The sequence below is a fragment of the Athene cunicularia genome (genome assembly GCF_003259725.1).
Source record: "Athene cunicularia isolate RWA chromosome 9 unlocalized genomic scaffold, athCun1 chr9_part1, whole genome shotgun sequence".
Taxonomy (NCBI): domain Eukaryota; kingdom Metazoa; phylum Chordata; class Aves; order Strigiformes; family Strigidae; genus Athene; species Athene cunicularia.
Window position 1 is genome coordinate 9,983,616 of NW_020799110.1, and position 26,627 is coordinate 10,010,242.

The window sequence follows — 26,627 nt, forward strand, 5'->3', positions numbered from 1 at the left end:
CAAATTATGTTGATTATGGAACAGTATGACCATGCTTCCTGCTTGACACAGGCCAGCATCTTCTAGTAATTAGTGGAACAAAAGGATTTATTTTCTTTCTTAATTTAAATAAGTAAACTTTCAATGGTTAAATACTGCTAAAATATCAAAACTATTTTAAAAATGCTTAAGGGAAATTGAACTCACAAGATATTATCATCAGTTTTACCTGGTGAAAATTACCTAGTGAGGTTCCATCACCACTAGTAATTGCTCAGGATCTGGGCCATAATTAACAGAATTAGCTCCCAGAATTTCTATTTTGTTTAGATCCAGATTAAACTAACAAGGAATTTTTGCAGATTACTTCAGTCTTTCTTTTGTTTAATGGATGCTATTCCACAGTCCTTTTCCAGACAAAACTTTTATTGGCAAAATTTAAGCCATTACCCTCACTCCTAAGGGGGAACTGTGCTCTTATTTAATATTATTTTCTCTTTTGTAAATGTTTTTATACATAAATTCTCATCATTTTGATGTCATTTGCTGCAGTGAACAGATTGTGTGGTGTGTGGGGGGGGGTGTGCACATTTGTGCATAAGTTTAGCTTTGCAAATCTTTTGTGACGAGATTTTCCTTGTTACAGTAAAGAACATGAACTGAACTTAATGTCAAAAGCAATTACTACTTTCATGCCTTCATCATTGGCTTAGAGGAAGCAGACTACAGAGTATATGAACTAGTGTGCTTTAAAGCAACTCCAAAGTATTTCCATATGAAAATCCAGCTGCTCAGCTGGGAGCACACTGGATAGCATTCACTTTTGGGCAGAGAGTTTGTCCAAGGCCTGTGCAAGCTTTTATTTTCCACAGAAGCCTCGACCATACAGTGTCAGTGGATCTCCATTTGCTCATGGACCTTGTGCAGGTCTACCACAATTGTGGCCACTTAATCCCAGGCATGTGAGTGAGCGTGGTATCTTCCCGGATTAAGAGAGATCACAGTGCTGCCATCTCAGTAGAAGGGCAGTTACTGAGTTCAGCGGCAGTTGCTGTAACAGGTTCATGTCTGAATAGGAAGTGGGTGATTCATGAGCTCTCACAAGACCATGAAATATTAAGCTCCTTGAATTTATCAAGCAAATTCACCCCAGTGCCCATCTATTGCTCTGGCAACCTTAGAACCGGCCCGTGTGTCAGAGTGCTTTCAGAATCCTCGTGTTAGCTTTCTCCATGTTGTGTTACAAACATGTGGCAAAGGGATGCTGTGCCTTGAGCACCAGTTGCCAAGTGGGGTGGCTTGGCCTGGTGTGGCAGATGGATGGAGTTACCGCCTCCTAACGCCGGCCCAGTTCTGCACAGACATCTCAGCTGCCTGTCAATCAGCTCCTGAACTGTGCAGTTTGCAGCATAACACTTCAGGATAAATTTACCAGTGTCAGATTGCTCTAATGTGCTGTGCTTTATGAGGCTGCAGTTCAAGAATTCTTGGCAAGAAGTTCAGACATCTTTGCAGCAGGGCTGAGACAAGAAATGACAAGTGATAATTTTGGCACATAGTGGTCAGACAGACCGTGTATGACCTCAGCTGGGTAATCTCTTACTTGCATACACAATCACTGGAAACTAGAAAATTTTCTAAAAATACTGTCTGTCAAGTAAGAGTCACATTACCACTGTGTCTTTGCAAAGGGCTTAGTAGGAAAAACCCAAGAACTTACGCAGTGTGACCCTGTTACAGCACTGGTGAGAACTTGCTTGTCACCCTTACACTTGCCCTGAGACTTCAGCATACACTGAGTTCCTGCAAGGTTTCACTGAGCTCTGATTTAACAGCGTTGTCTGTAGCTGTGGACCTCTGTTTTATTCACTTGAAGGTCATTTAATAAATCTAAATGCTATCTTTACCAAACCTGATAGATTTTTTTGTGGGATATCAATACTGCTTCCTTTAAGCTGTCTTCAGGCATTTGATTTAGGTGGTCTGAATTGCTTCTCACTTTGGGCCTCTGGACTCCATCTAAATTAGATGCCAAGAATAGCCTAAAGTAGATGGTGTGAGTTCTCTCCTTCCAGTCTTAAAGAAATCACGTCCAGAAATATTAATTAGATTTAAACATATACTGTCATCCCACAGTACAGTGAGATTACCAGGTAGAAGCTAAAACTCCCGTGACTTCTCTACTTGCTACACACATCTGAAAATATAAGGGCACCTCAGATACGTTGGTATCCTTGATGCGATTTTCTTCTGGAAATCAGGAAAATGACAAACACAATGACAAACAATCCCAGGATACTCAGGCCCACTGCGATGGGAGCTGCTTTGCTGTTTTTATCCGCAAAACATTCTTCTTCTGAAATAAAAAGATCAGAGAATGTGTTATAGCAGAACACTGCACTCCTAGACTATACATGTATATTCCAGAAAAGTTAGCAAATACAAGCCAGAAGTCTCAAAAAATTTTCTTCTTTTTTTTTTCCCCTCCTTTTTCCTGAGCTATACTTACCACATTTTTACCTGTGGTGAACCTTATCTCAGGGAAACAATATTTGTCCCTTTCAAAATAGCTACATGCTTCACTGGAGAATGACTCTGCTCTTTCATGTCTGCAGTTTTACCATCAAGATCAGTACATACACAGGAGGAGGCTTTCTTGCTGATAGCAGATGTGGAGCATCACACTACGAAGTGCAAGTCTAAAAATAAAGAGCATGGACAAGCAAGATGCTCCTATGTGGCATCTAATTGCTTCTGCCCAGTAAAAACAATGAGGCCAGAGAAGGGAGCCCATAGTCCAGCACACCATTAGCACAGCAAGAATCCTAGTTAAGTCAGTGTTTCCTAAGAAAAATCAAATTCTAATTGTGCTCTGTGTTTTCATCAGAATATTTGTGGATAATTGTGACTAACTCAGAACATCAAGAGATTAGGAAGGCAGAAGCCTTGGACTTAGTCCAGGGGGATGCTTTAGCAGTACCACTATAATTTTATTGTTCATATGATGATATCAGAAAAGGATTTGACACAAATAATCTCTTTTAAGAACCATCTAAAGATTCTTTCACTCCCAATATACCTCTTAGCTACAGAGGGGGCAAATCCCGACTTCTTCAGATAGTCCCTACCCAACTGAATATTCAAGTCATCTTTTGATTAAATGGAAGCTCAGTTCTTAAAAATAAACTTCCAGACTGGGGTAAATCAGTGGCTTTCCTGTGGAGAGACTGCACTATCTGGGTCACTGACATAAATGGAATATTTACCCAAGTAACAATGGCAGGATCAGTCTCAAATTCACAATACAAGTGTGAAGCGAACTGGGAGTGAAGGCAAGGTCTGGGAATGATCACTAATGTGTTATCCCAGAACTGGATCAGACCTACATCTTCCATCTGATCTATAGGAATGGTCCTTCCTTGGGCTCCAGGGAAAAAAAGGCCTCCAGCATGATGCTCTGAGTGGCACCTGAGTAGCAAACTATCCTCTAAGTAGGGTAGTTTGATCAGCTAAACCCCACAGTATATCCCAGCCCTGAAGTGCATCCAGGTTATACCCAGGTTATGAGGGACATCCAACACCCTCTGCCCCTTTCACTCCCTGTGACTGTTCCAAGGCAGATTTCAACCACACTCTGAGACAAAAGCCTCTGTTGTTATTGTCTAATTCTGATGACTGTGCTGGCCCAGACTGTAGCTTACCTTGGGCTTTTGCCCAATGGGAATCTTTACGCCAATGGCGGGCAGTTAGCCCAGGGAGCATGTGGAGTTCATGACATCATGTCATAGCTCCAGAGACTCCACATGGCTCTCCCCAAAACCTGATCCTCTTCTCCTCTGATCCAGATGGTGATTTCATGTGATGCCACAAAGCCAAATGCATCAGCATTCTACTAGATGCTGCCTTTTAAAAGCTTTGGTTAATGTAACCTGCTGTTAAGGAGGTGAGCTGGAAAGTATTTGCATTTGAGTATTGCAAAAGCCAGAGATGTTTGAATTGGCCGTTTTGATTTGATGAAACCTTGGGCTATGAACTCTAGGGAACTGATTCTGAAATACTGAAGTGCAGTTCACAAGACACTTTTACAGCTTTCTGGCCTCAAACAGGCCAAGATACTAAAGTAACACTGCTGCAGTCTGTATAAAATTGTAAGGAACTTGAAACCAATAATCATTAGTGTTTTCTTTTTCTTCCCCTTTTAAAGATAAGCAAATCAGGAGCAGCAGAAGTGAAACTACCAGTCTTGAGACACTTGAGGGGAGCAGACTGGGGATGTGTATAGAGTCATTCCTTCACTGGGGATTTTGTCTTTCAAAATCTGCATATACAGCAGAGGTACATAACAGCTTCATAATTATTTCATGGCCACCGGGGAATTATTTCAGAGGTGGTGGCTGCTTTCTCAGCCCTTTGATTAAGAGCAAAAATAATTTAATTTTGTATTTGGTATTGCTTAGCAGAATTAGTCTGACCTTTGAGGGGATGGGGGAGAGAGAGTGTGTTTCTAAGCTCTGTCTCTGCTAGAGGTGAGGCTATACCAAAAGCCATAACGGAACTGACTCGTTGTACAAATTTGAATGGAAATGTGTGGACCAGATGGGATCCCATGAGTTGTTCCAGCTCAGTGTTACCCCATGAGAAAAATCTTCATGAAAGCATAGACTGGATTCTCAGTGTGGCTTTTACAAACTTAAGGTATGAAAACATGGTCCATGTCTTAAAAATGACCCAAATGTTGTTTCTGATTATATTCCTTTTAAAATAAGAAAGGCAGCCAAAATTATGAACTAACAAAAGAAGAATCATTCAAACAGAGCCAAACTAAGTTAAAAGACAGATCTAAAGTAAAAAGAAGAATACAGGGGCATTATTTTGTAAGCATGCGGAAAGTCAAATGTCAGAAGAAGGGAATGTTTTCTTAAGTGCATCTGAAGCTGAAGAGCTGATAAGCCTATCTGCCTACTTGAGTTCCTCTATGTAAACACCCTGAGAGGAAATCACAGAAATGTGAAGTACAATTTGAAAGAGACCACAGGGTCCCATCTAAATCCATTTCTCTGCTTTTTGTAGGATCTTTCATGCACCTCATAAGATGTAAGGCGATAGACCATGAGAGTGTCCATACTGTGGGACACAGGAGTTTTCCTGATGCACCCGGCAGTCAGTCCTGGACCTCACCGACTGGCCAGGTCCTGGCTGCATTGCTGGATAAGAAACAAGGATGACAGCATCTAATTTCCCTGGGGAAGGAACCCCAGATGAGGGTGTAGGGAAGTTGTGATGAGCCCAAATACGTTCTCCCAATGTGGGTAATCCAGAGACCAGGGGAGTCATACTGGTCTGTCTCTGTCTTTTACCAAGCTACATGGTTGCCTCTTTGTAGCTGTACTCAAGAAAAGACAAACTGCAGAGATGAGCATCACGTTTAGTTGTGAAACTGGGAGCATGCCAGTCGTGCTCCCTTCTCAGGAGCACATTTCATCACATCTAGACACAGCTGCTCTGAAAGTATCAACCTGCATGCACAAGTGCTCCTTATCAGTTGGAAGTTTTGCTGCTGCAGCTGTGGGACCTCATGAGTGTCAAAAGCCTTTCAAAATATCTAAAATATGACTATATCAGGAACAGTGACCTTGAACTGAACTGTACATATTAGGGGCTTGAGCAATGCAATGGTGATGAATACACCTCCACTTACTCTGGGAGAAAATGGGTGAAGAGTAAAATTGTGATGTTGAACATTTTTAATGAGAAGAAGAAACAGAAGGTACTGAATGCAGGAGGAAAAGATACTTTTTCATCTTTCACAGGTGTTGAAAATGGCTCAGAAAGGGGTGAGAATACAGCAGCGGGCAGGTTACACTATTGGGGAGCAATTAGAAAGCTGTGACTGTGCTGTAGGTGTAACAGGATCACTGCATGTGTATGGTTATAATCTAGCAGATTGTATCTATCAGACTACCAGAGTGTTGACATGTAGATCTGGGAAAGGTGGAAAGCGTATCCTTCTACTTACCTTTACCAAACTGGTTACCAACAATATCAAACGCCTGCAGCTGCATATTAACAAAGAGTAGCTGCAAGTTCTTCTCCAAGTGGAAAGTCTGCTTGCTGGCACACTTAAAGGAATTCCCCAACTTTGTTGTAAACAGCTTCTCATGTATGGCAGCGTAGTAAAGCATACCTGGAGGCCATAAAGAGAGACAAATGAGAATCCATGCTAACTCTGTTGGAACCAACATCTTTCTGAGATAAAATGGAGGATCCCCGATGCTTTAGCAGAGCAGCAGCCACAGTTGTGACTAAAACATGGATATTTTCCTCATAATCTATCGATTACATTTCTTCTGTGTTTTAATGAGAGCTGAGCTGGGCAACTCAACTCATCCTGGGTCTGAAAAAGTGCCTAAAATTTCAGATGCTTCTTCAAATCATATTTTAACAACCTGAGTTTGCAAAAGGGGGTTAGGACTCTCGCAGGAGCAGACAACTATCTTGGGTCTTCAGCATGGCTGTTACCAGACAAAACAGATACCATCTCTAGCATGGGAATTTGACATATCTAGTCTCTATTGCTTTAGGTATTAAATGTGTTTTTAAGCATATTTCAGTGTCACAGTACTTTATGGATAATATGGCTCTAGTTCAAAGCACAGAAAGATCTTGTAACGTTTATGCATATCCTCCTTGGAAAGCAGATATATGAGTTTAAGACAAAATCATTCACGTTGCCAGTTCAGCATCACTGTATCTCAACCACATCTGCTAGCATAATAGTGTGCAGCATACTCCTGGTCCTCTTTGGTCAAAATCAGTACACCAATGTGTATGATACAGTTCATTCAGGAAGTTTTATCTTAGAAAAGGTACAGGCTTGCTCATTGCAAAAATACTACCAGTGGACTGTGAAATGGCAAGAATGACTGTCAATCTGGCAGAGACACAAACAGCCAGGGATAGCCATGTCTCTTGCCAGCATCACTGTGGAGGACTCAAAGTTTATTTGAGGATTTAAAAATTTATGATTAAGCTGATTAGTTTGTATTTGCTGCAGTTTGCACTTAGCAATGCACAAGAAATCTCTGGTCATTTAGACTGAGAACATCCCTAGGAGACTGTCTTCTGGATCAGCTTTTCTTTTACTTTAATTGCTGTAGATCAGCATAGGCTCCACTTGAGTTAATAAAAGTGCTCATCAGTAGGAAGAAAAATAGGCACTGGGCTTCCAAAAAGCTCAGTGCTATCAGGACATGCCTAGTCGAGCTCCTGATTTGTTTTTCTTCTTTCAGGGACAAAAGTCAGTCCAAATATGATGAGTAACAAATGGAGAAGTGACATAATATAGTTGTTAAACTGTCACAGATTTGATATATTGGGAAGAATTTGTGCAAAATTAATGTCAGAGAAAATCTGAAGTGATGACTCAGAATTTTTCTCTCTGACCTAGATGATGTTCTCTCAGCATTTCTTGGGACATAGGATCTGGGGCAGTTCCTGACTGTTCAAATGGGCAGAATCAGGGCTACATAACAAAAAGAAATTCCTATCGCCTGAGAAGAGCACAGACAAGGTCTAGGATTTCAGGATGGTTTGAAGAACCTCAGCCTGAGTCCAGTTCTTATTTTTGCCAACCCAAAATGTCAGATATGCCACCTCTCCATATTGGTGCATTTGAAATCTGTATATAGCTCTGCATTTCTGTGATCCAGATGCCATATTAATTTAGTTTGCTTATTAGATTGGAAAGACACATGCAACTGAACAAGAGTCAAAGCATTTTTGTGTGTTTGCAGATAAAAACTTTGAGGGCTCTTTTGCATCTTAAATTTAGGTTTGAAGTAATCTCTATTCTGAAAGAGGTGGGGCAGGGAATGATTTTGAGGACAAAAGGAAAACTGGACAATTATGATGAAACTGTAGCCTGGTCCCTTCTCTTCCATTTTCATACCATAAGAATCAGGTGAATGACATGTTGAAAGCCTGATAAAACACAAAATTTGCAAAATCCAGTGTTTTAAAGACATGCTAGCCTATCCCATACTCAGAACAGTTTGATATGAAATTAAGACAGTGTAAAGTCACTGACCTTCAGACTGTAATCTGGTCTCGATTTTACTGACACAGTATGTTGGAGCTTGCTGCAAAAGAAGATAAATCTTTATTTGCAATACATCCTCATATTTGTGAAAAAAACCACAGTTCACCACAGCAAAATGATCACAAAGAATTTCCCAAAGAAACACATTTTAAAACATGACCTTCAAGACCCAAGAACCAACTTGCTTGGATGTATTGCTTTTTCTTTTCCAAATCACTCCATCTAATAGCTGAGAAGCTGGCGTAACGCAGCAGTCTCAGCTACATCATGAATCTTGCTCAGTTCAGTGAAACTGGACCATGCAGGTGTCATTTTACAGACACTGCTCAAGCTACAGCGTGAGACTTGTGGTAACCAAAAGTAGGAGGGAATTAAGCAAACACTGCACAAATTAAGAGGCATGTGATAAGGCCATTTTATTGTTATTCACCTGTTCTGCTTTCACCGAGAGTCCCTACCGTGCTCTCCCGAGTAAGCCTGCCCTGAACGAGTCCAAGCTGACCTGCAGCCTGATTGCCTGCAGGACCTCAGCCCACACCTGTAGAAGCATCCATGACTCTCAGCGCTGCAGTGCACTTTATGCATAGATGCCCTTCGTGTGAGCACAGCAGCAGTAGAAAGCAGCGGTGCTTCTGTGCTGATCGTTGTTTTGAACTGGGAGAAGCCAGCAGCAGGCTGAGCGCCGGGAGCCCCTCTCAGGGTCGCACGGCTCATTTCCTAGTTTGTCTGCCAACAGCAGTCACTACAAATGAGGAAACAGCAGCCTGGATGTGTACGGGAGAAATAACTGTTCTTTCCACCCTGCTGACACTGTTGGTTCTGGCTGGCTTTTTTTCATATGCCTACAGACTGCTGACAGAAAAAGCACCTCGTACAACAAGAGACCAACACTTCCAGCAAAGTGTCCTGTCTGCATGTGCCCTGAAACCCTGGTGCAACCTGAACGCTGTCTTCTCCTGGACTGTCACAAAGTGAGAGCCAGCCCAAGGAGCTTTTCCCTGGTAGCAGCGTTGCAGTATAATACGAGTCTTCATGCAGCGGCCCTACTATTCATTTTACTTCCAGCTGTGAGCACACTGGGACTGGTGAGTGTAGCTGGTGGATAAATGGCAGCAGACATGAATGTCTCCTGTGCGTCCAGATTGAACATTATGCAGTTTAAAAGCTGGTAAAATGGATTGGGAAAGTTTAAGAAAGAAATAAACCAGAGAAGAGGTTCTCAGCATTATTCCCACTTAAAGACATAAACAGGTCAAATATTATCAATTTTTGGCAGCAGCACTCTGTCCTGTTTGGCCACAGTTAATAACTTTGCTTGGGGAAAACATCTGCTCCTACTTCATGTCTTGTGGGTTGGTTACAGAACTTCCTTTTTTCAAGTTCTTTGCAAAAGGCAGCTGGCAGTGGTGAGTACTGAGCCAGCCGCTCACCTCCCGCTACCCCGCACCAGCACCGCAGCCCAGGGCCTGATCCATCTCCTCTTTGACCAATGAAAATCAGCGGTGCCACTGCTGGAGCACTCCCGGTTCAAAGCAGTTAGAGAGGGTGTGGGGGCCAAACACATAAAAACCAGCAGCAGAATGATTTCTTATTAACTTGAATTTCAAAGAAGCCTAAGCCGAGCCCTGCTTTTCTCTTCAGGCTTATCGTTAAGAGAAGGGTGGATTGTCTAATGCTGTGCCAATAACCACCTTTTTCAGGGCAAGACAGGTCAAGTACCTCCTAAAGGTTCACATCACTCTCCTTAGCACTGCCACAAGCTGGGGCTTTCATGGGTACTTGAATCACCAGCCTTTTTCTAAGGATCCTTGTAACACAGAAAATGCTCCCGCTGTTGCAGGAAGCATACGTTTACAAGCAAACACTCGAGGTCTGAACTGATCCTTTGTTTTAAAACAGCTCCTTTATTTTTTACCTCATTTTTCCTCTGTAGCTTTTAGAAAACTTTCTGCCATAAACTAAAATCAAGATGATTATTAATTGAAATCTTTTCTCTGCTCAAGCAGTACTAAATCAGGTGTGGTATAATTTGCTGTTGCCATCTTGGACTTTCTATGGAAGTGACTGACTAGCCATTTGTATTTTTCTTAATTGTCACTAATTTGAGCTTGAGACCAGGTTGTAAGATTGATATTTGGCTCAGTTAACTGAAGGACACAGAGCAGTGATAGGCAGATGCAGCTCTGAACTGCTGTGGAGCTCCAGGACATGGCCTCAATGCACGTTATACTCAAGAGTTTGATGGGATCCAACCTGATCCATATTCCTCGCTGCCCATTAATGATTTTGTACACAGTATTGTCTTTAGCCCTGCTGGCATCACCACCCAGCCCTCACTGGCTTTCAGATAAACAGTACTGCATGCTGCCTCCCAAAATGGGTAAACCGTGTAGATGCCTGTGAAGCAAGAGGATGGCTGCATGCAGCAATTTTCTGCTGTGGTTGTAGTAGCAGCAACGCTCTAGGTAGCTTATGTTAAAGCCCCGTCCCCATATGATGCAGTCCCAGTGGGGAATGTTAGTATCAACAGACACAATGTAGAAAAGAAAACTCATTTTCTCACTATGTAAGCAGGGCCTCTCTCTTGCCCAAGTTTCTGTGTGTACTTAAGTCTCCATGGTGTGGTGCATTTTAAGGGCACTCACCTACAATTTTGTTGTCGTAGCTCACTTGTTTGGAATTTTCCACTCAAAAATCAGATGAAATTAGGCCCCTTCAGCTGCAGACGGATTGTAGCTCCAGGGTACTTACAGCTGCCCAGGCTGCCCTTTGGGTTTAAGCACCACAGCTGGCTTTTGGCTGGGCAGTTGTCATACTTGGCATTTATGGAAGGCAAATAATTGACCTCACCTCCATTCAGGTGGTCCCTGAGACACCATTTCGTAAGAGGAACTTGGCAGTGAGTCAGAGCTTCTGGCACACACACCTTGTTCCTGCACAGGGCCTCCAGTCCCAAACGCATTCCCTCTGTCCCAGTGCAAACAGCAGACCCAGCCTTCCCACCCACTAGATTTTTACCTATGTAAAAATGAGTCTCAGATTTTGCTCGAGGCTATTTCTAGACTTCATGTTGCTAGATGGGTGGCTTTAACAGGTGGCCTTCAAAGGTCTTTTCCAACCTGAATTAATCCATGGTTCTATGATTCTAGACTCTTGGGAAGGACAGGAGTCATCGTGCCTTATATACAGGTGGAAAACTAGCATAGAGATGGGTGAAATGCCTTTTCCCACAGCACAGCCGGATCAAAGGCAGGCTAAATTCCAGCTCCCCAGTCCTAAACACTCCTCCCCTCTAAATGCAACAATTACCTTCACAAAGGTGAAGTTTATAAACCCTCCACTGAAAGTTATGTTCAGCTCAGACTGCTCCATCCCACAGCTTCCAGACGTCTGTGTGGCATTGGGGTTGACAGCCATGTATTCCATCCGCTTCTGTGGAAAGAGACATTGCAGGGCTGCTGAAGAGGAGGGGGGGAACTTAAGAAACACACAGACATCTTTTGCTGAATCATTCACAGGGGATCACTGCTAGGAGAGGGTACCAGCTCCCCAGCCCCCCCACTCTGATCCAGTCTGGCAATTCCTGTGATCCTAAAATCTCCATGTGTCATCATCAAGACAACCCACCTCTGAATCCAAGTCTGAACTGACAGTTTCTTGCCTTCATTGCAACTCGCACTGTCAAGCCATTCTGGGAAACACAAATAACGCTGAAGGCTGATTTACCCCCCCAGTACTTCTACCACATATACATCACTGAAATAAGAAAGCACCCATACATCCCACTGACATCATCACACAAGCCAAAGTAGAGCAGCTGAGATGCTGTGGCACAGACAAAGCCTTAGACTGGTAGCAAACCACTTGTTTTTATCATACAAGCTAACTTCTGAAAACTGCTTTGAAAGAAGTAGAATAAATTCCAGCTAATGAAGACACAGTCACTACAAAACTCAGCCTTGTAGTGCTTTCACCTCACCGTCTGTGTATTTTGAGCCATCAGCTGCAAACCCATGACCGCTTTGACGCAGGTCCTGTTCCCACTGGAAACGGTGTATGTGCCGGTGGGGATGAGGGAAGGCTGTGGTGTGAGAGTGGGTCTCTCTGTCATCGTAGTAGGTGGGATGGTTGTTTGAGTCCCTGGATGAATGGTTGTTTTGTTGGTCACGACTGTGGCTGTTGGGCTGGTATGGGCTGTTGTTTGATTTCCTGACCCTGTGCTGGGCTTTACAGTTCGCGTGGTGGTGGCTGTAGTGGTCAGATGTGTAGCTGGTGTTGTATGATCTACGGTTGTGTTTGTGGCTGGCATTATCACCTCTGTGCTCACATGCGTTCTGGCTTGCCTGGCTGAGGACATTGGTTGTATGGTTGTGTTCTTCACTGCAGGTGTAACCGTTTCCATTGCCTGGGTTGTAGTTGTGTTGTCTGCTGATGTTGTGGATACCACTGGGGGAGATTTCTGGCTGGTCACTTGTATGGTGGTTGTTCCTGCCTGGGCTGTTGTGTGATGGCCTGGAGCTGTTGTTACCTGGTGCTGGTCTGTTGTCTGCACAGTTGTTCTATGGCTTAAGGGTGTTGTTTTAAGAGAGTCTGTGCTGTTAAAATGAACTGTGGTGCCTTGATGGGGTGAAGAATGGTAAAGGGAAAGTGGCTGAGCAGAAGTAGCCGTATGGTGGAAGGATGTGGTTTCTGGAGACAGTTCAACCCTGAGGGCCACTTCAGCAAAGCAGGAGGAAAATGCTGCAAGGAAACAAGTACGTCAGCAGTCTAGAAACATTTACACTTAACATTTCTGTTGATACCCACAACATAACTGCACTGATTTTATTATCAAATGGGTGATATGATTTTATTTTTCATTTGGCTTCAGTCATGAGGGGACAGTGAAAGCGGAAAGACATGCTGTAGGACTATCCATAACTTTTCACGACTCCCCAAATCTTCACATCTCTGAATATACCCATCACAGTGGAAGCACATTGGCTCCCAGCTTCCCACACGCTGCTTTTACTGCTGAAAAAGCCAGAGGATGTCAGAGGTGTGAGTAGACCTTTCACAATCCCCAGGCAGTATAAGAATTCCTCTGCCAGCAGCAGTACAGCAAAATTTGCTAGAAGCAAATTATCAAGGTCTAAGGAATATGAAGTGGGTGCAACAGGTGACAGGGTGGTTGGTTACTTACCAACAAAGCATGGGGAAAGGGAACATTTTTTGTGTGTGTGAAGGAAGTGAGGCAGCGTAATGGTCTTACGGTGATTCACAATAGTCTGTGAAACAGGGAAATTCAAGATACTTATTTATGGTTTTATTGTAGCTATGCCAGCTTGAACCCTGAAGTTCTTCCTCCTGGGAGGTACCCAAGGGGATGCTCCAAAGAAGGAGAGACCAGCCCTCTTAGTGAGGGGCTTTCAGCAGTGAGAAACAAGTTTCAGGGTATAGCATCCAGGGACATTTTGGACCACATCTGAAAATAGTCACAGCACCAAAATTACACTTCCATCTTATAACATTTACAGAAACCTGTCCTTTGAATGGAAAAGACAATATCTGGCTCCTAAATAACAAAGTGAAGAAAATGTGGTAAAAGTACGCTGTAGAATAGATGAAGGTCACAACTCTTCTGCTTGAGTCTTTGCGAATATGCAACAAGACTCTGTAAAGACAAGGTCAAGGTAAAAGAAATCATAAATCGCTGATACAAATTCCTTGATGTGCATGAAGCTTCAGGTACAGTTGAATGCTTTACTGCCTAAATTAGGCGGAGAACAGGGATTAATTCTCCAGTTTGGAGACAGAAGGGACCCAAAATCCAGGATAGTTCATATTTCTAGCAGTACAGCTCCACAGGGGATGCCACATCATGTTGTCTGAGAAGTCTGTTGTATGCTGGTTCTTCCAAATAAATTCCTTATGAACCAGTGTCAAAGGTTTGTGGCAGGCAGGTTGCTGAGATTTGGATTTTAGGATCGATTAAGGCCAGAAGCACATTCAGAGTGGACTTAGCTGACATCTCACAAGCTCCTTTTCCTTTTATTCATTTATTTTCACTTAGTGTGAACAGAGATCTGCAATAATAGTTGAATTCACAAAATCTCACCATTTTATGATACATATAAACTAAGAATAATAAACCTACTGGGTTTTGAATCAAATTCAGGATCAAAACCAAAGAAATGAGAACAGATGTATAGATCTGAAACCACACCAATTTTCCCTTAAAAATGGCTATGCTAGAGAAGAGCAGAAGTGTAGATGTATATTCTATATTCCTAAAATTGCCTCAAGTTTCACCTCTGTGCAGTACAGACTGCCAGTGTAGCTGTTGTTATCAAAGAAGTGCAACAGTTGAAAAGCCACTCAAATGACTGGACAGATCCCTCAGACTGTGAGTTTTATTGGAAGGAACCTAAAAATGCCATAATTAATATGATACTTTAGTTAATTTTCTCACTTGCCCCTAGACTTTACCACACGGGCTGGCAGAGCTGAAAAGCAGGTAACAACTCCTTCTCTGTGTGCCAGTGAAAAATCAGAGCAGTTGCCACATACCAGCTATAGGCAGCTGCACCCAAGTGTATTGGCATGATAAAAAAACAGAAAAGAAGAAGTTGCAATTTTCACTCTCCTTTCCCCTGTAAGACTGCAAAACAACCCACATTTAAATTTACACAAGTCTTAAATAGTCAGTACTTCTTCGTTTTTATTTAACAGACTAGTTCCAATTACTGATCATCTTACAGTCATGAAGAGAAACATCATTTCACTGACACAGCTTTTCATGACATGACACTTCACCCATAGCTTCTAAATGAAACTTCCTTTTCTCCAAAAGGTCATTTCAACCTAACTATTTTTCATTACAGAAGCATTCAGCCTGACCGGGTCACTGAGGGGTAAAGTCAGAAATGTTTCTGGGGTGGCCTATGGCTCATGCTCACCAGGTGACCTCCCTGACCGCTCCTCTAGCCTCCCACAGCTCTCCCAAGCATTTTGGAGCTTCTGTCAGGGCACGGCCACGCTGCTAAACCTGTTGGCTTGCGTCATCTTCTCCAAAGGCATTTGCACACATGAGCTCCCAGGGACGAGTAAGGATTGCTCTCTGGTTGCACCTAGTGGTCCTGGCTCTTCTAGGGAGGCTGCTGGAGGTAGCTCAGTAGCTCTGCTGCGTGAAGGGGCAGGTGGGCCCATGGGCAGCCTGACCTACCCTCCAAGGAGGGCCTGGAAGGCTTCCCCACCGCTCCCTCCGCATTGCAGCTCTGCCGCGCAGGGAGCCTGCTGCAGCTCAGCCAAGGAGCCCAGTGGGGGCCACCACAGCCCTTGTCACAGCTCTGCCCGCAAAAGGGGCCACAGAACAGCAAGGAATTGCAGCTCTCCATTCCCCTGATAGTCTCCTTTTTTTTTTTTTTTTTTTTTCTCAAAACTTCATATAACCAATGCTTTGCTTGAGGAATGTGTGTTCCCTGCAGTGTATCCTCCTGGAGCAAGCAGCTGCACTCCCCTCATCTCACCTCAGCTTCAAATGTGTGTGTTACAAATGCCAAGGGCTGCGTTTCTGCCCAGTAAACCTCCATGCACACAACATTACAGGACAAAACTCTCAGAAAAGGATCAGAACAGCTCTCAGAAATTCGCTGTTCCCAGTCTGGGCCTGAAGGCCCCATTTCCATGCTTTGGTGACAAGTTTCAGTCAATGCCAGCAAAGGAATGTCACCACTCTTCTCCCAGGCGTTGCAGTGGGAAGTGGAGTGCTCAGTGCCATGATTTGGTTGTGACATTCCTCAGCCTCCTGTCCTGTAATAGGGTGGGTGAAAAAACCTCTTGCTGAGCATTTTTTCCTCTTCTTGTCTAACCACACACTCATGCTGCTCAGCCACCCAGCAGGTTTGTTCTTTTTTATGCTGCCCAGAAGGAACGCTCATGTTTAGCTGGCTCATTTTGTGTGGACACAAAAACCTGACCCGGCTCCTACAGTCACTGAAAACACTCTCGACAGCTCCCTCTCCTTCGGTTTGAGATCTTGAGGAACTAGAAAAGTACCAAGATTTCCTGAGAAGTTTCAGTACTGCCATAGTTTCCCTCCAACATAGGAGCAGTTTCTTTATCTCTTAAACTCTCATTATGTTTAATTCCCTCTCTGCACAGAAAGACTTGACTTAATGGCATTAATAAAACATCACAACAAATTATTAAAGGAATGATCAAAAATGGATAAGAAGCTGAGGAAACAAGTTCTTTCTGGTCAAAAAGATGCTTGCTGGCCACTGAGTTATTAGCGTTACTTATAATAATAATATATATTAAAAAGTGTTACTTATTATTTCAGTCTGATCTTGCTCTCCTTTCGTGTATACATTTTGGGGCTACTTCAGCAGACTGGCTGCGAAGCAGGTGTGGGAAAGCAGAGCAGATACCGCAGGTGTGGTCAATGCCCTGGGTCGTTTCCCTGCTCACTGTGCTGGGAGGAGGACGGGGGTTGTTATCAGTGTGATCCCTGATGCGATGGCAAAACACACTGCAGAAATCCAGCCCCCCACCAGCGAGCTCAAACCTTCAGCCATTACACAGACTAAATCACGTTCCGTCCTCCTTCACCCAGCAGATGTTGAACTGCTACGGGCGTTGAGGGATGATTTAACGTGCTGGGACACATCCTTGACCAAGCTAGCTCCACAGATTGTCACAGAGCAGCGTTAAGGATTGAACGGTGACTCTGATGCAGTTTGTCAATGAGACAAGCCCCAGCCTGCCTTCGAGCTCCCTGCCTCACTCTTTCCTGATCATGCTCTGCATCTTGCACTGCAGACAAATGACTCGAGCAATGAATGCTTCCTTCTTCTGCTTTTCCCACTCAAGACTTTGTCAGTTCTAGTGGTCTGGAAATTATTTTTAATTAACAAAGGCAAACTCCAAAAAGTCTGCTTCTAATGCTGTTTTGAGCTGACTCCATCACACAGAGTTTATGTCATCACAGGGCACAAGGGAAAATACACAGGAGAACAACAGACTAAGCCTATACCACCTGCAATTAAATGAATTTACAGTTATTTCTTAGTAGTGGAACTTTCTGCTAGCAACAAAACTATTTAAAGTTTTTGATCTGTTAGGTAATGTCCTGACTGCAAGGAAACAAAACTAGCATAGTCTATCTCATTTTTCTGATAGAAATGGTAGCGAATATTACTCACCGCAGGCAAAGGTGAGCAGGATGAACTGCCGTGTGCTCCTCCCCATGGCCAGCAAGCTGCAGGTTTGAGAGATGTTGCTTCTCACCGTGGAGCGGTTGGAAAGGAAATCAAGGTTTTCTGGGGACTGAAAAGTTTCACTTTATGCAGGGAGTGCTGTCACATGGCTAGAAAGGAGGTGGAGAGAGAGCAGGAGACTGATGTTTCTCCTCTGTACAGTACCAGAGGAGGAAATAAATGATAGTTAGGAAATAAAGTGAAAACAGAAAGGTCTGCTGGGCTAACTGGGGAGAGGAGAGGCTCTCACTCTGCAGCTGAGACCAGGGCCTCTGCTAGGCCACGTAAAGCTTCAGGCATCTCCCCCCAGTTTTGATAAGCTGGGCAGACTGCAGCTGTACCCTAGTGGAGGGTTACAACCCGCAGTACTTTCTCTGTGTTCTTTAGAAAAGTACTTTCTTTAGGGCCAAACTTTCTTTTTTGTTAAGGCACAGAAGGGAGAGGTGTGATCTCCACAGAGCACCAGCTAAAAGTGAGACAGGGCTGAGCAAAGCCCCACGCGGGCTCTGGTCCCAGCTGGGACTGTCAGCAGCCTTTGGGGCTGGTTCAGTCCTGCTCCAGGGGACTGAGCTTGTTGAAGGTGGATCAGCTGGGGCAGCTCACCATTAGCGTGGCATCCAAACACAAACCCCACCCCTGGGACCTGGTGTGGTCCTAATTCTTCATTTTCTCATACCAATATTGCACCGCAGTAACATTCTAAGGCCAATGACTTGAAAGCTCAACTGAGGTGTAGTTTACCCCAAAAATCTGGCTACCAGCTGGTATTAGTTCCAATTTATTTTGCTCTCTCTATTTGCATTGTGTTTCTACATTCTCATTTTTACCTGCTTGCCCTTCCACACGATCCACAACATGCATTTGGGTCTATTAGTGCTCCCTAATAAACCACTGGTAGCCAAAGGTATTCAGATATCTTGGGGGTTAACGATAATCAAGTTATCCTATAACTCCCTCGCCTTATGGCTGCAGCATTAACATATGCGACTCTGAACTGTCCATGTGAATATCTGCACTCCCCTAAGAGTCCCAGGGATTCAGGAACATGACTAAGGTAGATGGGTAAAGATAAAAAAACACTCTCTGGCTTTTCTGACACATATGCTGGACAAATAAAGTTATGTTGGACAGATATGTGCATTTTTTTCAGCTGTGCTGATGTGTCTTTACTGATGCCCATTTATTTTGAATAGAAAGAAAGCTCACTTGACTTGTTACTTCATATAGAGACATCAACCACAATGGTTTGTACTAGTTATAATTTTTATAAATTTCAAACAAAGTGTGGTTCTACACAGGTCAGAATGGCCTAATTACAGAAAGTTCATTTGCACACTTTTCTCTTGTAATAAATTCATACATTCTGTCTTGACTGGAAAAAAAGGACAGGTAATTCTGTTCTCTTTCCCTGTCTGATTATCTCTCATCAGTCACAATATACAAATACATCATTATCAACACCATGGAAAATATGTAAGAAAAACAAACTGTACCAATTCTCAGCTGGGGAGAAGAAATCTTAGCAGCTATTTCAGCTCCAGCTGCAAGAAGAAATACACAATTTGGCGCTTTTTTAAATTATTATTCTTATATATTTCTAATCATACATATATTTGAAGTCAGGCTTTGAGTATTTTTTGGAAAGTAAGCACATGGCCTCTCTCATACACAATCCTGTTTGAAATCTCAGAGTCTAAGAAAATTACAAATTATAAAATGGCTTTTCATCACATACACAACCAGAATATAAGACACACACACACACACACACAGAGCTTCGTTGTCACTGGCAAGAAAAGCCAGTGTTCAGACATGGTTTGGCCGCAGCCATTTCAAGACAACAACCATTGGTCTGATTCTCCACCTGGGGGTTAGAGCGTGAGAGGGGAGGATCAGGCCTGATTACAATTTAGCCTGCTTTACTAAAAGCAAGACGTGAGTATCATGACAACTGCCCATCTAACTGTTTGTCATTCCCACCAGTAAGGAAGGATTCTGTTGTTCAGCTACACCCTACTGAGCAGAGGGCAGAGATTTGAGGATAGGAAGTTTCTGAAGGTTTCACAGTAGATGGCAGCAGAGCAGTGGAAGGAGATCCAAGTCAAAACCTCAGCCTGGAGGGCAGGTCTCACTAATCCAGACCCAGAGAGAACAGCCAGGCATCTGGCACAGACTCGCTGGTCAAGCACCATGGCCACAATGCTCAACCAGAGTGCTGCTACAGCATAGATCCACCTCGGACCTTGTCTCTTCTACAGCTGAAACCTAGTAGCAACCAGTACTTTTAAATGACTTTCTGGTCACTATATCATCTCCAAACAACACTGAAATGAAATCCATATTTGAAAACTATGATTTTTAGGTCCACTACCTGAAAATGATTGTGTCAATGACCTACATAGAGAATAAGTATACCTTCACATAGATATTAGTCTTGCTGGACATTACCAAATCATATTCTAGACTGTACATGGAGAGTCATTCCCTTAATTATCACCTTGCTTGACAGAAATACACTAATTAAAAGACTATCTTGTCTAGTATTAAAAAAAAAAAAAAAAAAGAAGTCATCAAACCCCAGTTTGTCTCATCAGCAAAGCCAGAAGGTTACTTCTTGTTGGCTGCTCTCAGACTTGTCTGATCTGTCACTGAACTCTTCATTCTTTAAGAAAGCAAACCCAGCAGCGTGGCACTGCCTCACTGACATTTTCACCGCAGGCATGGAGCAGGCAAAGGGCCCAGTTACTCCCCAGCAGCAGCTGCAGTGGTTGCAGAAGGGTCTGAGCTTGGAACGTGGAGTCAGAAACAGGCAGGTGCCTTTGGCTCAATGGCACTGCGGGAAGATTAAAGACACAATTAATGGTTGTGGGCTGCCTGCTCAGGCTCAGCAGCGTCCAAGGATAGCGGTGATACAATCAGCTCACAACGACCACTGAGACCAGGGTGCTGTGCCACTGCTGCACACAGCCACGGGGCAGCGAGTCACTTGTCATCCTCAGGACATTCATGGTGCAGGAGTGATTCCAATCTTGGTCCAACAGGATAAAACATGAGATTTGAGAAAATGAAATAAAAATCACTTTCAAAAGCAATGTAGGGAGGATAACTGTTATAATCCAGCCCATACCTTTGCAGTTGTCATGATAAGATGGTGAGCTGGGAGATTGGAGACCCTTCTGCAGCAATTCTCTTCCCTGCTCCAGCTCTAGGCTATCCCACCGACACTCAGGGAGGTCACAGCAGGGTTGAATGCTTTGCTGTCCCCTGGAGGGTCCCCGAGTGTTCCACACATGCTAAAATTTAGCATCAGAATTTGACACGTAGGAAATCAAATAGCTCCCATTTTACAGGAAGATACCGAGGCACCAGGGGATACAGGACTAGCACACTGTCACCCTGCATACAGCAGAGGTAGGAAACGGACTGACAATACCCGATTTTCCATCTTCAGTTCGAAAATTTCCCATTGGCAGTTCACCGTTAGAATGAGATTCCTCCAAAGAAACTCCAAAGTGCAGGTTTACATCTTTCCATCTGTCAGCAATGCCACAAATCCTAGTTTTGGCAGTTTCATATACCCAGGATATCCCTACCACATCTCTCTCTCACACACACACACAAGCTTACTATATTTATTAATGTGCAATCAAAGCTCCCTGCCCTTTTCCTCTCCTATGCTTAGGGCAGGGGTAGACAGAAGCTCTGTTAACACGTTGTGCAAAAATTACTGAAAGTAATAGAGAAACCAAAACGAACTCGTTTTAGGGAGAGAATAAAATAAGTGCACTACAAGAAAACATCACTGCATATTTCCTTAGGGGACTGAAAGGAATCAATTCTTCCCTCAAGATGTGCATAACTACAGTAGACTACCAGGATTCATATTCCTGAGAGTCTACATGTCATTTTTAAGATAAATGACCAGCACAAAACAGAAAAGCTCTATGCCTGTACAACAAAATTAGCTTCCAAAAAGGTACAGAACTCTCAGGTCTTTTAGTCATGAACGGAAACATCAGAAATCACAGAGTTTAGCTACTGAGGGTTAAAAGAACCATGAGAATTCATCACCACAGCGCAACTCATAATTAACAAATAAGCCTTCACAGGAAAACAAAATCTGAATAAGCCTTCAACTCCTCTAAGGCTTGTTCTTGAATGGGATTATCTACCTGCTTCATAGCTATCCTGACTCACACATTAAGATATCTGCAATGCCAGCCTCCACTGAGACACAAAGAGAAACATTTAGGTCCCTGCAAAGACGATAGCAGAAACGATAAGGACTCCTACTATCTTGCTTGGAGGCTCAATGACTAAAGAGCGGAGTTTGGTTTTGTTTCATCTACATTTTTAGTGCTTTTGTCCCCTTTTTTATTTACATAGAGCACCACTAGTCAAGGGGTTAAACAAAAAAATCCCTAATAGTGAAAGCCAGTCACTCTTGAGCTTCTAGAGCCATTTTTACCAGGCTGATCTTTGCCTGTTTGCAACCCTTAGTCCTTACTTACCTCTTCTAAAGTATTAGCAGCTTTTGTGGGACCTAAGACCCAATTACCATCAAAATGCCTTAACAGCTGCTCTAAATGAGCTAATGGCTTGTATAGGAATAATAACATCTGTAATCACTATATATTATACATTACATCCTTATGTGGCAGAGATTTGGTACAGTCCTTTAATCACATGTCCTGGAAAGAAGTATTTAACAACAACAGTTTATCCACTCATTGGAGCATCTAATGCTCGCTGCCTATTTGCAATGCTTAAGTATATTCCAAATAGGGGGGTGAAATGTATCTACTCCATAGCCCAGCACACGAAGAAAGCATGCAGTCTACTCAAACATATGACATTAAATGGCATTCAATTGAATTCTCGGCACCAAATGCAAAGGATTGTGATCCAGCAACCACAGACTGCAGAGGGAGCAGAGGAATGACTTGTAGTGTAAAAAGAGTTCAAAATGTTCTTTGTCACAGTAGCTGTCACGCATCTTTGCTTCCCTGCTAAGCCCTGCACCTCCACCTCATAGCCAGGAGTTGACATCTGGTCATTCCAACGGGATGCCGTACGCAGCAGTTCACTGTGCCATTGCAAAAGCAGTCACGTCACTGCTGCGCGAAGCCTCTTTGATGGTCCAAGTCAGAAGTTTCCTTTCCACAGCCACCCTAAAATGGGATGGTTTTGGTGTTGACCATCAGCAAAAAGGGCACATTTGTGATGTATCAGCTGGAATTAAGGAGGATGGGGAAGGCACAGCCAGAGGAAGCAAATGGAAAAACCTCCAGGTGACCCCATGGTAGAGCAAGAACTCGTAACCATGCATGTGTCCCTCTGCAGTAACTCGGTGTTCAAGCAAAGTTGCCAAAAGGTGCGTGCATAGTAACTCTTCAGCTCCGCTGTCGACCTAATTTAGGCCACATCTTCTGGAACAGTTTGATAATCAATGCAAGAAGCATTTTTCTCCTCAAATACTGAAGGTGGGGCTTGATGCTTTCTGGATGTTTAATGCTCCCTTCAAGTTTGTTTTTCGCAGCTTGCCAGGTGGACAGCACGGTTCTCATGTGTTCATGCTGATAAAAGTTTTAGTGAATTATGAATCTCAGAGCTTGTGAGAAAGGCAACTTTGATCCAGTGTCCACCCATAATAAACAGAGGAAGGCTGGTCCTGCTGTTCAGCTTCCAGCCCTCTGTTCTGCTGGGAAGCTTTTGGCCACCTCGGTCTCCTTGGTGTCTGACTCTACTGAGGCCGTACTGCAGGAATCGTTGTATGTGTCTGAAAAGGAGGACATGGGCATGGTCACTACAACATGTCTAAAGGATTTCCCATCTACAGTCTTGAGGTTCATTGTTAAAAGCCTGAAATAAAATAAAAAATAGATAATCATAATTCTACTGCTCTCCTAATTCCTTCACTAAAGGCAAGGGAGGCTTTTCTGGCATGTAACTAACTGTAATATGTCTGGCTTTATTCTTCTTTTGAAGCATTAGACATGCCAAAGAAATGAGAGCCACAGATAGGCACCAATGGTGAAGACAGAACTGACCTTCTGTGGAGGTGAAGGAGCAGCAATTACCAAACTCACTTTAAACCACAGCAAAGAATCTTGGTTAACTTTCAAAAAGGTTTTTCTCCACTTTAACAAACTGACAAAAAAAAAAAAAAAAAAAAAAAAAAAAAAAAAAAACTCAGAATAAAATGCTGGTAGCTCTCTATCACAGGTCCCCAAGGAATGGCTGTGCCAGACTTCTGCTTTCTTCTGTTACCAGAAGGAAAGCAGGATACATTTTGGTAAATAATAGTTAAGGATGGGCAAAAATTAATCTAAAATTGTAAACCTTTGATCTGCAGAGTTGCTGAGATTCAGTTTTTCCAGTGCGACCTGTTTGGGTGTTAGGTCAGAACCAAAGCTGAATAAAGGATGAGGATGACTTTTAGTGCTGATTTGGCTGAAATCTTGCCAGAGCAGCCCTTCCTCCAGCCTTTGGAGACAGCAGTGAAATATGATGAAAGCAGTAATGCCTGATGAGATTTTAATGTTTTAAAACCTCGACCAGAATCACTGATGCTGATCTAAATTGAAATGCTACCCATGTCAGGATGAAAGCTATCCTGCAGTTACAACACACCCCGTGACATGACACTGCTGTAAAGTAGCCAGCGTGGGTATTGGTAGCCACAGGAGTCTGGTGGGAGATTCAAGTTCTGTCCAGGAAGGGGAAAGCAATTAAATCATGCCAAGGTGAGCTGCTGCACCCAACTAGCTGACACCCGCAGCACCAAATTTCAGGCTAGGTCAGCTATGTCACCAGAGGCTGCAGCACAGACATACCCTCAGGCCGAGTACTTTAATACAGAAAGTGCACTGTTAATCACATCCTTTTTTGGTATGAAAAAAAGAATAAATGCCAGTAACACATTTTCTCTATTACCTGCATTGCTATTCTTAATTATGTTGTTACTGTCTCCCTCTGCTGGCTGCAGTATACTGGAAGGGACCCAGTCGCTTTTCTCAGAGACCAGTTTCTTCACTAACCTGAAATTCAGAGCACAGTCAGTGAATTTCCCTACACTCCCTTTCCCTAGGTTCTGTTTCTTAAAGGAGCATGTTGGGCAGCTATTCCCTAAACTAAGGAAGAAGGCAGAGGACCCAGGGCAGTCCTAGAGGTGACTAAGTTTCAGCAGTCTCAGGTGTGACCCAGTATCCCAGAGCAAGCTCATTTGCAAGCAGACTGTGTGACACAGAAGCAGTGGCCTTGGCCTGTGTTTGAGACCCTGGGCCAAATTCAGAGCTGAAGAAAATGAATCTTTCATATCGTCCAACCCCCTTGCTGTGAACACCACCCGGGGTAGATGGGTTTAGTTCACTTCCCACCTACTTCACCCTCTGGGACTTGCTCTCATCTCAGCTGCATGTCAGTTCTGAGTGAAGGGTCTGACTGCATGGGCACTTCAGGGAGATCAGACCTTCTTCCTCCTACTTGCTCACAGAAGGAGAATTTAGGTGTCCAAACAGGTCTGTACCTAACACTCACTTGTCAGCAACAGAGAATAAATACACCAGAACGTATGTGATCTCAAGGGGGGGCAGATTCATTCCACTTTGTCAGCCTCATCTTTGGGGCTAAAAATGCTCTCTGGTTCACTGCTGCAGCTAGGTGGAAGGCATGGGGATTTTACTGATGTATCCTCTGGGAGGGTACTGCCTTTGACAGCTGTCCTGATGGCTAGAAGGTATCAACAGCCCAAATATTCCCCTCCATTTCCTTTATGCAGACTTCTGTTCTCTTAAGGCTCATGCCACAAGCATTTGGGATGAAAGCCAACCAGGTGGAATTAACCAAACCTGCTTGTATATTCATGCCCCTTTCACACTGTCGTCAATGGGGTGAGTGGATTTGGATTGCTTTTGAAGAGGCTTTGACATTCTTCTGAATATTTTCCATCTTTTCCAGGAGGTTATGGCTGTTTTACCTATCAAATTCTGTCTCTCTGCTGTACTTACCATTGACCGTTCTCGCCTTCCTGCACAAACTGCACTAAGTCTCCATCCTCAAGCATAAGAGAATCCGGGAAACAGCTGTCAAAACTGCCTTCTACCCGAAAAAGATTGGTCCCCTGGAATGAATGAAACAATGCACCAGAAATAGTCACTGTGGATGAAAGAAAACTGCAAGAGAGCTAGTTTAACTAAATACTGAATTAGGCATTTCAAGCTGGTAGAGATTTCTTCTGTAGGGAAATGTGTCACTTTTTATTCCTTTTATCATGCTCAGATTAAATATTATTCAAACTTAGAACTCTGCTACACAATCTTTAGAATTAGCTGGCCAGACATCATTCTGATACAGAAATTGGGTTTGTGGCACCAGGTTGTTATCTGGAAAAGTCGGAAATTAGTTTTTTTAAGGCTCAGAGTTTTCCCTCACTTTCACAACAGGTAAAGCTACAGCTTACAAGTAAGAATGACTTTCTATAGTCCTGATCCTGATCAACAGAATGGTCTTGTAACGATCTCCCAACACCCCAGACCAAATTCCCGTCTTCTATATTCCCACGCATCCATGAATTTAAGGCTTGTACAAACCCAAACTTTGCAGGTTAAACCATGATCTTTAGAGAAGAGGAGGTTGCACCCAGAAAGGGCAGTGTAATTTGAAAAAGGAATTACATTGTTAGGGTTGGTCTCCTCCTCCAAGTCAGAAGAGTTGGAGAGTTCATCTGTGCTGGAGGGAATGGCTTCAAAATCTTCAAATGTGTCTAAAGATGGCATTTGCCTGCTGGGCCAACCTTTTCAAATGAGATAAACCAGAAAGAGTTAGCTGTCAGTTATTAACCTCTTTCAGACTCAGTCTTTTAAAAATCAATGTCACAGGTTCACTTCCCACTATTCCACTTACTGAATTGCTTTTACCTTTTTACAGCTTGTTCCCTGATTTTGCTATAAAAAATTATGTTTCAGCCATTATTCTGTCTCTAAAATCCTGTACCACTTGCTGTCATTTGTAGGAGGACAGATTGTGAGGCCACAGTGTCCATGCCCATCAATACCTCGAACGTTTAGCATTGCTAAATCTCTTCAGTTCAGGAAGTACAAAAAGCAATGACCAGGAGTATTTCTATGGAGTAAGTGCTGTAGCAAATGATAACTTTTGCTGACGTGATTTTCAGAAGGCCGTGCTCACTCAGTTTCCAGCTACCTTCACATGTTTATCTACAAATTAAACTCCAAAGCCACTGAATTTTATTGACTTCTTACCTTCATCTCCCCCCAAGGTGATATTACCACCTGAGCAACTTAAACGAC

General features: G+C 43.3%; 2 protein-coding genes across 15 annotated transcripts in view; both read right to left on the reverse strand.

The window, feature by feature from the left end:
* Positions 1-476: 476 nt before the first annotated feature.
* On the reverse strand, positions 477-18,449 carry LAMP3 (lysosomal associated membrane protein 3). The gene is made up of 6 exons (XM_026854549.1): positions 17,263-18,449; positions 12,057-12,817; positions 11,387-11,509; positions 8,066-8,117; positions 5,996-6,163; positions 477-2,335 (listed from the first exon to the last, which is right to left on the reverse strand). The coding sequence occupies exons 1-6, from the start codon at positions 17,306-17,308 to the stop codon at positions 2,196-2,198; spliced, it is 1,290 nt and encodes a 429-aa protein (XP_026710350.1). The 5' UTR covers positions 17,309-18,449; the 3' UTR covers positions 477-2,195.
* A 445-nt stretch (positions 18,450-18,894) lies between these two features.
* Positions 18,895-26,627, reverse strand: part of MCF2L2 (MCF.2 cell line derived transforming sequence-like 2) — a 181,072-nt gene continuing 173,339 nt past the window's right edge. For 12 of the 14 annotated variants that reach the window (XM_026854534.1, XM_026854530.1, XM_026854531.1 and 9 more), the window contains 4 exons: positions 25,992-26,110; positions 25,326-25,438; positions 24,253-24,356; positions 18,895-23,095 (listed from right to left, as the gene is read on the reverse strand). In XM_026854534.1, coding sequence (XP_026710335.1) covers positions 22,995-23,095; positions 24,253-24,356; positions 25,326-25,438; positions 25,992-26,110 — 437 coding nt within the window. In that variant the 3' untranslated portion in view covers positions 18,895-22,994. Of the gene's footprint in view, positions 23,179-24,252; positions 24,357-25,325; positions 25,439-25,991; positions 26,111-26,627 lie in introns of all 14 variants that reach the window. The other 2 variants (XM_026854533.1, XM_026854536.1) reach the window with 2 other exon arrangements.